This window comes from Gekko japonicus, unplaced genomic scaffold (genome assembly GCF_001447785.1).
Source record: "Gekko japonicus isolate JY-2015 unplaced genomic scaffold, Gekko_japonicus_V1.1 scaffold6939, whole genome shotgun sequence".
Taxonomy (NCBI): Eukaryota; Metazoa; Chordata; class Lepidosauria; order Squamata; family Gekkonidae; genus Gekko; species Gekko japonicus.
In genome coordinates, this window is record NW_015176652.1 from 2286 (window position 1) to 14732 (window position 12447).

At 45.7% G+C, this 12447-nt stretch overlaps 1 protein-coding gene across 1 annotated transcript; it reads left to right on the forward strand.

The window, feature by feature from the left end:
- Positions 1 to 205: 205 nt before the first annotated feature.
- Positions 206 to 10175, forward strand: LOC107124156 (p53-induced death domain-containing protein 1-like). Its single transcript, XM_015427545.1, has 5 exons — positions 206 to 272; positions 2095 to 2213; positions 3829 to 3936; positions 6598 to 6803; positions 9723 to 10175. Exons 1-5 carry the CDS (start codon positions 206 to 208, stop codon positions 9958 to 9960), a joined length of 738 nt encoding a protein of 245 aa, XP_015283031.1. The 3' UTR covers positions 9961 to 10175.
- The last annotated feature ends 2272 nt before the right edge of the window (positions 10176 to 12447 follow it).

The window sequence follows — 12447 nt, forward strand, 5'->3', positions numbered from 1 at the left end:
CGGCCATCCTTGAGTCTAAGCCGGTCTTTAGGAAGCCTTCCTCTTGGAAAACCAGGTTCTTCCGCTGGAACTGTGTAACGGATTACAAAATGAATTGGCGTTGCAAATTCACGAGGGGTCATTTCCTCTCCCCCCCCCAATCTCATAGGTTGATCCTGTTTTGAGAAAACTCCATGATAGATACCGAGGGCCTGAACCATCGGACATGGTGGAGATGTTTGAAGGAGAGCAGTTCTTTGCGGCTTTTGAACGAGGCATCAACATCGATGCAGGTGAAGTGCGGTAAAGCTGGCTTTATACCCCAAAAGACCCAGCTCTTGTCCTCTGACCTGTTCTGTTGACTTTTAAGGTGCTTACCCAATGTGGCTCCTTCAGTGATCAGAGGTTCCCTGGTTGTGTCTGATGAAGGGAGCTCTGTCTCACAAAAGCGTCTACCCTGGAAATGTTTGTTTGTGCTACTGGACTCAGATTCAGTGATCAGGAGCACCAGGGCTATTTTGGGGCAGGAAGGCACAGGAACGGCGTTCCGGCTGGCTCCCACGTTGGCCACGGCCAGCAGGAACCTCATTAACATAATAGGCCACACCCAACAGCAGGAACTCATTAGGATTGGCTACATTGGGGTGTGTGGCCTAACATGCAAAGGAGTTCGTGCTACAAAAAAGGCCCTGGGTTTTGTCAACGAACAAGGTAAAGAGAATAAGAAGCAAAAGGTGGGTGTGGCTGGATGAGCACACTTCTGGCAACATGGGGGTGCAGCCTAATGTGCTAATGAGCTGTGCTGTCAGGGGTGTGGCCCGATATGCTAATGAGTTCCTGCTGTTGGGTGTGGCCTATTATGCTAATGGGTTCCTGCTGGGCTTTTTCTACAAAAAGAGCCCTGAGGAGCACACATGAAGCCACAGGTGTATACTGTATTCACTTGGCCATCTGAGTAGCAGTGAGGGGAATGGTGACCATGTAGCTGAAAATATGAAATTCTACTGCACCAGAACATGTATGCTTTTCTGAAGAACTGCTCCCTCATTTCTGGTGTGGCACTAAGAGGAAATTCCTGGGCAGGCATTCTCTTAAGAGAAACATACATGGCTTGTTGCTGCCCGTTCACTCCGATGGATCTAGGATCTAGATAAGTTACTTGCACTGTCTAGCTGGTACATAATGCAGCCATTTGTCTCTGGGGAATGAGAAGGCTGCTTGCATCAGTGGTGGCAGCAGGTGTAGGGTGTAGCAAGTATTATTTGTGGTAGCACTGCTTAGGTCTGTGTACATTTTTTGTCAAGAGGTGTGGGAGTCCATAGAGTTTCTTCCGTTCTTTAACTGGCTGCTCCTATTAGATCTGGATCCTGTCCAACATGCTGTGATCCATTGTTTGCATGGCTCTCCTAACTTTCAAAGGGGATTTTCAGGACAAATACCCAGTCTGCCAACATGTTTTGTAAGCTTTTCTACTTGATCCAACCCAATGGATTAAGGTGATTGTTGGATAGTAGTGGTAGAATTTATTACGGTCGCTAGACCAGCCACATATATGTAGTTATAATAGTAAATTTTAGAAACATACAGCGTACAAAATATACAAAAATAAAAGATTTACATTTAAAACCTATTTAAAAGATAGCTTCCGTAACCTCTGTATCAATGCACAAAATCTAGCTACTTGATAAGTGATCTTAGAGTCCTTCTCCAATAAAAGACAGTCAAGCTCGACTTTGTTTGTGCAACCAGGAATCTTATCTAGCAATGGAGTAATAATCTCCAAATGAGCCTCTTTATAATATGGGCAACTAAACAACATATGCTCGATGGACTCGACCTCCCTTAATGGACAAGTACATAATCTTTCAAGGTAGGGGATTTTCCTATACCTGCCTTCAAGCACTGCAGAGGGGAGTGCAGAACTCCTTGCCAAGGCGAAGGCCCTTCTAAAACGGTTTATTTCCAAAGAAGCCAGATAAGCTGCCGGCACAACAGCATATTTGACATTTGACAGTGCAATAATGTTTGGTACACTAGAAATATCAGTCTGGCATTCTGTGTCTTCAATTCTCTGCGGATTGTTTGATATATTTATTGTCTCCAACCTAAACTTAGACCGCCCAGACTGCATTGATGGAAGAATTTCATTCAGCTTTTACTCTCACTTGAAAAACGTGAAGGAAGTCTATATTACTTCGGAAGTGGACAGAAAAAACGAAGCTGTGAAAGGGCAGGTACATGAGTTTTACACATTTTGCTCTCTGCAAGTTATTCCATGAAATATATAGTAAAATCAGGGGTCATTTCCTGCAGGAGCGCACAGGAGCGGAGCTCCGGCAGTAAAGAGCCCAGGGGGTGGGCACATGCAACAAGCCCCACCCCCTGCTCCCATCAGCCCTCAGTCAGAGCAAGAAGCAGCCAGGTAGGTTACAGAGCTCCCCCCGGCCCCCCAGTCCAAAACAGTTCAGTGGCACCTTTAAGACCAAGTTTTATTCAGGTACAAGCTCTCCCTCCTCTGCGAGGAAAGATCTGCACGTTCTCTCCCCCCCCCCAATAGCTAGCAATCCAAAACAGTCCAGTGGAGCCTGAGCGGTGGATGTTGCCTTCTGACACACTTCCGGTGATGTCAGGGGGTGTGGTGTATGCAAATGAGTTATGCTAATGAGCTCCTGCACCTCTTTTTCTACGAAATGACCCCTGAGTAAAATGATATATTAACAGATCCATAACTTTCCATATTATGCATTTCCTAATGATTCTCCATTCAGTTTTCATTTTCTGTGATTCCCTGGATATATTTCAAAAGAGAAGTGCAGATAAATCATATTGATTAACTGATTAACTCCCCTTTATTTCTCTGAATTGTGCTCTGTGTATGTGAAAGAATCTGGACGTCTGTAAAAGAACGTGTGCAGGATCTGGCACCTAAACCAAAATGTCAAGAATCCCAACTTTTAAAAAAACAACCAAACCCCCCAAAACTTGATTTCTGTGCATTATGGTTTTGAAGATGCATTTGAAAACATGCAGACACGAACTACAAAAAGGGGGATGGGTCCCTTTTTCATAGCCTCCATTATCTTCCCCCATCCTGATATATGAATACACTTACTTGTACCTCTGCAGAAATTCAGGGTTTGGTTCACAAGGAACCATGCAAATATAGCTAGTTCCAGCAAACCAAAAACATGGGTATAAATTATGTTTAGTTGAATGATTGCATGGCAACGCTGGCTGTTGGCTTATTGACTGAGAAAGTGTAGCAGGAATCTTTAGTAATGGGAAGGTGGCTGTAGTTAGGTGCCCTTAACTACCTGCGGTGGCTCAAGTGGTTAAGACGCTAAACTGCAAGCTGTGGAAGGTCGGTAGTTCAGCAGTTCGAGACCCGAAGGTGCCGCATGACGGAGTGAGCTCCTGTCTCTAGTTCCAGCTCCTGCCAACCTAGCAGTTCGAAAGCAAGAAATTGCAAGTAGATAAATAGGTACCACTTTGGTGGGAAGGTAACAGCGTTCCGTGCGCCTTGGGGTTTAGTCATGCCGGCCACATGACCACGGAAACATCTTCAGACAGCGCTGGCTCTTCGGCTTTGAAACGGAGATGAGCACCGCAACCCTAGAGTCGGATTTGACTGGCTTTCGAGCAAGGGAACCTTTACCTTTAACTACCTTAGTCCAATATACTAGCAAAAGCGGGATAAAGTGCCAGAACTTGTGATGAGCTATTGATCTGAAACGACAAGTGGCATCCTGAATGAAGGTGTTGTCATAAACCAGGAAAAACACAGTTCTTGCCAAACCGATTTGGTCGCTGTAAATCTGCGCACACCTCACGACATTCCCTTTTGTGAAGGTTTCCTTTTATCGGGGAGCTGTTCCAGAGAACATTCCTGAAGAGGCTGCCAAAAAGAGGAAAGGCCCCAACTCCCATTGGCTTGCGACTCTGCCAATCAAGCTGCCTGTAAGTCGGCAATCATTCCTCAAGGGGCAATGGAGTGTGCGAGGCTGGATTAAGTTACCCTCTTTTTCTCCCCCCTGTCTCTGCTCATGTGCTTTATGCCAGAAAAGACTGCATCTATTTTCTTCACATTGTCTGTAGCAGTGCGCACTAAGTATAAGCAGTAAGAAAGACAGCAATCCTCGTGTCCTGACCACTGTTCCCTCTAAACTGAGTTAGTGTGAGCTAGCTCACAGTGTTTTAGCCTCCGGCGCACACATTTTTGTCTTCGCTCAGGAAGGAGGGCTCCGGAGCAAGCTGATTTATGCAGCAGCCAAATCGCTCGCTCACAACTTTAATGCCAGGAGCCCACAAAGGAGAATTTTTGCTCACAAGACTCCACAGCTTAGAGGGAGCGTTGGTCCTGACTACATGGGGGAGGGGGGGAGTAGCGTGGCAAAACTGGAAGGGATTACAAACGAAGCCTTTTCCAAACATTTCAGAAAGGAAAGTGGAGACATCCTTTTTTTATTTCAAAAAGTTGGGACCACTGGGAGGCAGTAGTGACCATTTAGGACTGTATCATACCATATTTGATGTATTTGCATGTCTGTAGTATCCCCAGAGAGATAAAACTATTAAGCGAGCAAGGAACCTGCAAAGTCTCACTGGGGTGTGTGTGTGTGTGTGTGCGCCTTCCATTGGTCCTGTCCTTCATGCTATTAGCTCTTTCCCGCTCCCTCCACAGACCCCACACTTTTCTCTTTCCTTGCTTCTTTCCCTCCCACCTGTTTTTCTCAGTTTCCTACTCTTACCTGCCACTTTTCCTCCAACTGTTCCGTCTGCCTTCTATGCAGGTTCTCCCCTTTCCTCTCCACTTCTTTCCCCGCTTGCCCCCTTTGCCCCCCAATCATCATAGATTTCAAAATAAAACTGCAGTAGCCATTTTGGGTTATGTAGGCAACCAGATTTGCCTACATAACCCTAAATAAACTGCTGAGATCTTATGAGGTAATCTCACAACTTGCAGTGTTCCCTCTAAGCTGAGTTGGTGTGAGCTAGCTCACAGGTTTTTAGCCTCCGGCTCACACATTTTTGTCTCAGCTCAGGAAGGAGGGCTCCAAAGCAAACTAATGTATGCAGCAGCCAAATCTCCTGCTCACAACGTTAATGCCAGTAGCTCACAGAGTAGAATTTTTGCTCACAGAGCTCCATAGCTTACAGGGAACATTGCTCACAAGAACTTGACCCGGGGGTGGGGATGTTTAGTTTTATTTTTTCTTTCTTTTTTTTTAAATTTAAGATTTCAATGCAAGCCTAAGGGTCTTCCTCAGATTTCTAGAAACATCTCCCCTTTCTGTGCCCAGCCACATTGTGCAGGGTTTTTTTTTTGATCTGCACGCTGAAGATCATTCAGATCGGAGATGGTTCTGATTTTTTTTTCCATATTGCTTTCTATTTATTTTGTCATGGGAATTACAGGCGCCATCGCACGTCAGGGAATAAAACGGAGGGAGCTAGGCTTGAAGATATGGTACCTTCACTTTTCTGATGTTCATGTTTGGCGAGTTCTCTCAGTATGATAAGGGGCCTCACGTCTAAATCCCACACTGAAAAGATGATTTGTGTCATTCCTCCCCTCCACAAGCCTTCTGTTCTCTTTTCCTTAGGGCACAGAAGGCAAAATTATGGACATCTGTCAGAATGTGAGAAAGAGCAGTAGGCAATAATTAGTTATATGACTCCATTTCTCATATATTGTGCTAAAGCCCAGTTTTTTTAAATATAATACCAATTCAAAAGTTTTGCCTTTAGTTCTCTACCACCATAGAGATTTTCTCTCCAGGGATTCTGTATAATGAGAAGCATTTTTCATCTTTTCCCATTCTCACTGCCTGGACATGTTCTTGGCTAAATCCATTTAATGATGCTCCACAGTGTAGTTAATGGTGCCAATGTTATCGACAAAGGGAACATGGAGTTTTCATTATTTGCTGATTAAAATGAAAGGCAGAGAGGAAGGTTGTCTAGAATAATTGTCGGTGTTGTGGTTGGAGGTCAAAACTCCTGCTGAGCAATGCTCCCTCTAAGCTGTGGAGTCTTGTGAGCAAAAATTCTACTTTGTGAACTACTGGCATTAAAGTTGTGAGTCGGCAATTTGGCTACTGCACAAATTAGTTTGCTCTGGAGCCGTCCTTCCTGAGCTAAGACAAAAAGGTGTGAGCTGGAGGCTAAAAAACTGTGAGCTAGCTCACACTAACTCAGCTTAGAGGGAACACTGCTGCTGAGTCCCATATTTTTTATGAGCTAAGCAGGGAAAGATTTTACAGTCTCTGAAGAATTAGCAGCTAAATTTGTAGAACGGGAGTGGGAGCAAAGGATTATTCTCCCCATTTACAGATTTTAAAAAGGACGACAGATTAGTTGTGCTGGACTTCCCAGGGCTCCTGTGGAAGAGCTGTGAGGGATTGCTTACATCCTTAGTTTTATACCATAGTTCCATGATGAGAAAAAATGTCCAGCTCACTGAAAGCAGTATCATTTTCCCCTTCAGCTGAAGGCTCTGATGAAGAGTTGGCCGTTGACTGTCCAGTTAACTTTGGTCTCACAATGTTCAGTCCAGGCTTTTGAAGACTTGCATTTTTATGTATCGTGATTAACAGAGTAACTGTTCTGTTCCAACAGAAACTGAAATCTCAGGGGAATGAGCTTCCTACAGCCAAAAATGGCTTCTCTCTCCCTCCTCTGAATTTGGGGAGTGCTGAAACTGGATACTTGACACAATCTAATCTGCTCGGCATTGCGGGACGCATCGGAGCTGAATGGCAAACGATTGGCTTGAATCTGGGCTTCTCCTATCAGCAGATCCAGCAGATAAGATACAATAACAGGTGAGGAAGGAAACCGTAGGAATTTAAAATGAGGAGTGCATTAGAATACTGGGGGGGGGGGCGCTAAGGGATCGTCACAGTACTGAGAACCCCTATTCGGCTCCCTTTCATTAAGAACATAAGAGATACCAATGTTGGATCAGGCCCAAAGACCCATCACACAGTGGCCAGAAATACCAGTGCCATCAGGAGGTCCACCAGTGGGGCCAGGACATTAGAAGCCCTCCCACTGTTGCCCCCCCCCAAGCACCAAGATGACAGAGCATCCCTTGCCCCAGAGTCCCTATCTATACCTTGTGCCTAATAGCCACTGATGGACCTCTGCTCCATATGCTTATCTAATTCCCTTTTGAAGCCGGCCATGCTTGTAGCCGCCACCACTTCCTGTGGCAGTGAATTCCAAGTGTTAATCACTCTTTGGGTGAAGAAGTACTTCCTTTTATCCATTCTAACCCGACCGCTCAGCAATTTCATGGAGTGCCCACAGAGTTCTTGTCTTGTGAGAAAGGGAGAAAAGGACCTCTTTCTCTACCTGCTCTTTCCCATGCATAATCTTATAAACCTCAATCATGTCACCCCTCAGTCGTCGTTTCTCCAAGCTAAAGAGCCTTAAGCGCCTTAACCTTTCCTCATAGGGAAAGTGTTCCAACCCTTTTATCATTCGAGTTGCCCTTTTCTGCACTTTTTCCAAAGCTATAATATCCTTTTTAAGGTGTGGTGACCAGAACTGCACACAGTATTCCAAATGAGGTCGCACCATTGATTTATATAGGGGCATTATGATATTGAGAAACCATTCTCAGTGGTTTACCAGGGGTGGGTGTAGGATGGTATCCTTAGGAGTTTGTTTAATAGGCCCAGGGCTGCCAACTGGGGGGGGACAAAATTTGGGGAGGGCCCGAGGCAGCTGGAGGGGGGGCCCTGAAGTCGGCATCATGCTGCATCCAGCCACATCCCTTTCCAGTGATTTTCCTTCCCGCAACCACTAGGGGCACAGGGAAGCCTGAGCAAAGTAAAAGGCACTCTTATTGGCTAGAGTAGCCTTTGTGCAGGACTGAAGCGTAGTGGTAGCTAGTGTGTAAAGCACCCTTTCCCTCTCCTTTTCTTAATTTCTCTCCCTCTTTTCCACTCTTCATATTCTCCCTCTACCGAATTTTTCCATGTCCCATTTATTTTCAAGTCTGCAGACTCAACCCTATCCCGCAGGGCAACAGACTGTACTTAATAGTAGTATAGTACATTCTGTTGCGGACCTGAGTATTAGAGACAGGTTACTTAAAATCTCTGTTATTACTTGCTCCCTATCATGGTTCAGGGTGTTCCAATTCCCTTTATTTTTGGCACCGCGACTCCCACCATCGTCCTGAAGTTGGTGGCAAGTTTTTAAAACTTTTCTAATGTGTTAAGCTTGCCACGGAGATCCTTCGCTTCCATGGCAAACAGCATTGGTGGGTGTCTCACCTGGGCCAGGATATTCCCATGCCTGTCTGTTTCGGCCCTAGAACTCCCACAATCATCCTGAAGTGGGTGGCCGATTTTTAATTTCCTAGCTTTATTCTCTGATGAGATATACCTGGTATAAATGGACATATATGGACAGACAGGCTGATTCTGTTACGACTATAGATTCATGGTAACAGCAAGCAAAGCGATTGGTTTTGTTACGATATCCAGTTTGGATCAGGGTCATACAAGGGGGCCCAGGTGGAATCTTTGTCTGTGGCCCACGGTGGCTCTTGGCAGCCCTGAAAGGCCCCTCTCCCTAGAGCAGGAATTCTAGTTTTTTTGTGTCCAGAAATATGCATAAACAAATAATTAAGCACATAAGGCATAATTAAATAATTAAGCCCATAAGGCAAGGCATACATTTAACGGCTTCTTTGTTTGGAGACGTTAGATTCCCTTTTTCTCCCACCCCCTGTAACAGATCCAGCCCCTGTGAAGGAGTGCAGAATGAAAGATGTGACTATAATATTTGGGTTGTTGGAAGTATGTATGTAGACCCAAGGACTGAGGATAATAAGGTAAAGGTTCCCTTGCTCGAAAGCCAGTCGAATCCGACTCTAGGGTTGCGGTGCTCATCTCCGTTTCAAAGCTGAAGAGCCAGCACTGTCCAAAGACGTTTCCGTGGTCATGTGGCCGGCATGACTAAACACCAAGACGCACGGAACGCTGTTACCTTCCCACCAAAGTGGTACCTATTTATCTACTTGGAGCACCAGACAAAAAAAGGTTGTGAATTTCCAGTCTTTTTTCTATTCATGTGCATAAGGGCTTAGCTTTTATGGGATTTTAGAGTAGAAATAGACTTGCTTAGAATTCTGCCGATGCTTCTAGATCTAACAGTATGTATTTTGCTTTCTCGTGCCGTTTTGAACGTGCTGAAATTGCGTGGGCTGCTAGATGAGTTAGTGCGTCGCAGTGGTTTTTGCTGTTGTTGTGAAAATGAAATAGGTGTTATTATTGTGGTATACCTTAGCATCCTCCTAAGTGGTTAAGATGCTGAACAACAGGCTGGAAGGTCGGTAGTTCAGCAGTTCGAGACCCGAGTGTGCCGCATGACGGAGTGAGCGCCCGTCTCTAGTTCCAGCTCCTGCCAACCTAGCCGTTCGAAAGCAAGAAATTGCAAGTAGATAAATAGGTGAGAAGGTAACAGTGTTCCGTGCATCTCAGCGTCTAGTCATGCCGGCCACATGACCACGGAAACGTCTTCGGACAGCGCTGGCTCTTCGGCTTGGTAATGGAGACGAGCACCGCAACCCTAGAGTCGGATTCAACTGGCTTTTTTACTTTTACCTAAAATCAGTCTAAGCTGCTTGGAGTATATGGAAAGGCTGAGTTTAAATACATCTCTGCTCATGTGTGCTGCTGATGATGCCCTTTTTGCTGCTCCCCAATTTTCTTTTTTCCCCCCCTCAGGGAAGACCTCAGAGCTCAGATTCTGGATATGCTCTTTTCTTGGGCACAGCAAAATAGAAGGACCCCTGGCTGCATAGACAGGCTGATCAGCACCATGAAGGAGAGCGGCCGCCAAGACATAGCAGACGAGATCGAAGCTATCGTCTCCCTGGGAAGGCAGAAATACAGAGAATCCATCCAGCGAGTGGGCCTGGACCAGGAAAGCAGTGCCGAAGACTCTGCCATTGCCATGGTGTAGCTGCCGTGTAAAGCCCCCGTTGAGTTACCTGGGGTTGGATCCGTCAGGAGGGGCTGTCAGTGAAAGACTCTCATGGTCACAGATATTGCCCAGTATCCACACACACACACACCCCGGCAGTCCCTTCCAACCTTAGGAAAGCTGATTCTTGGGATCACAGGATCCAGGTGGAGCCTAGCTGTGCAGGTCAGTGGGCTGCAGGGGAAGAGAGCGAAATCAGTCCCTGTGCTAAGCCATAGGCATGCTATAGGATGGCACAGGGCAGTGATGGCGAACCTTTTAGAGACCCAGTGCCCAAACTACGACCCAAAACCCACTTATTTATCGCAAAGTGCCAACACGGCAATTTAACCTGAATACTGAGGTTTTACTTTAGAAAAAACAACTCATACATTAACTTAAGATGATCCAAACAAAGTAAGGAAAGCAATCCCAAATGCTTTCATTTCCTTAAAATTATTTGGCAGAGAATTCCACACTTTAATACTCAGTAGTGTTTGCAGCTGAACCAGGACAGCGTGGGGGCGGGTTCCAGTTTGGTGCCCCTAAGGGCCAGCGCGCTCTAGGCGAGCGTCTAGTTTGCCTAGTGAGCGAGCCGGCCCTGAGTGGGAGACTCTCATGGTCACAGATATTACCCAGTATCCACACACACACACACACACACCGGCAGTCCCTTCCAACCTTAGGAAAGCTGATTCTTGGGATCACAGGATCCAGGTGGAGCCTAGCTGTGCAGGTCAGTGGGCTGCAGGGGAAGAGAGCGAAATCAGTCCCTGTGCTAAGCCATAGGCATGCTATAGGATGGCACAGGGCAGTGATGGCGAACCTTTTAAAGACCGAGTGCCCAAACGGCGACCCAAAACCCACTTATTGATCGCAAAGTGCCAACACGGCAATCTAACCTGAATGCTGAGGTTTTACTTTAGCAAAAACAACTCATAACATTAACTTAAGGTGATCCAAACAAAGTAAGGAAAGCAATCCCAAATGCTTTCATTTACTTAAAATTATTTGGCAGAGAATTCGACACTTTAATGACGGTCTGGGCCTGGCTATAACGTATGTATTTTCCTTCCTCTGCTTAACTCCATAGGAAACAATACTTTTGTGATGTCAAAGAGGTATTGGGGGGGCATTAGAATGTGTTGTGCTACGATGCTCTTGTGTCTTCCCAGGAACTTTGAGTTTTTAATGGTTCCCAGATAGAGATCATTTCCGCAACGGAGCCAGCCCCCACATCGGCGTTCTTAAATAATCAGGCTAGGCAAAAGTTTCTGCACAAAAATTGCGCCTCCCCAGGAGTAAATGCAAATGTTGCGTCCCCTCACCCCGTGTTTTCCGAATCCACAAATTCAGCAATGTTTTTTCCCCCCATTCTTCATTCGCAGTTTGAAGACTTCCGCCATTAAAAAAATAACACTTAATTCTGATTGTGTTACAACATAATGGTTTCCAGCCCGGAGGCTGACGGAAGCCTTTAAGTCGGTCTGCAGGAGCAAGAGCGGCCGGGGAGAAAAACTTTCCCTTCGGCAGTTCCTGGAAGGTGAATGTGTGTTCCGCAATTATCGTTTGGACATGAAACCCTACTGCTTATCTCTTGGATACCTGCACAGTGCCTCTGATCTTCAAACTTACCAACGCAAGGTCATGTGACTGACGAAGATGGAAGTCTTGATGTTTGCACTGTATACCACTGTTTAGTTTTTGGAAATTGTGTCTTCCAAATTGATTATAAAAGGTTTCCTACAACTGACGATTTATACTGAAACAGGAGTATAGCCAGCAATTCTGTCTCTTTTGGGGTCTACTCCTTGGTCAGCTTGCCTATTTCTTACAACACAATTTCATAGCAAATTTTTTTTCAGTTGCAAGGATTTTGGCACATGTTATTGCAATGGTTAATGTATGCAATTGCTAATGTTGTAAAAGAGTATTTATTACTGTGACCCTAATGATTACTATTGTGACACATGGTTTTCTCTGGTTTTGGGGTTGTTGTTTTTTGTGTGCGCCATTGCTGGCACTTAACAGCAGGCCTGTAAGCAGCTGTTTGCCTGGTCATCCGTGGTGAATTCGTCTTCTCCAGGCAACCATAAACGGAAGCTTTCAAAAAAAAATCACTTCTTTCTCTTTTAGACCTAAAGTAACTAAAATAGGCAGGAGAGTAAAATTTTGAGTGGGCTAATAGCATTTAGCCACTTGGAAATGTTTACATTGTGGCATGAACTCAGCATCTGGTCACACTCCCAGGCAGAGCCTTTTTTTGTGGAAAAAGCCCAGCAGGAACTCATTAGCCTAATAGGCCACACCCAACAGCACAAACGCACTAGCATATTAGGCCACACCCCTGACAGCGCAGCACATTAGCATATTAGGCCATACCATCGTGCCTTCCCTTGTGGAGCCCGGGCAAGCCGACCCTTAGACAGGCCAAGGAAGGCACAGGGAGGCATTTAAATGCCTCCCCGATCCTTCCAGGGGCCCCCC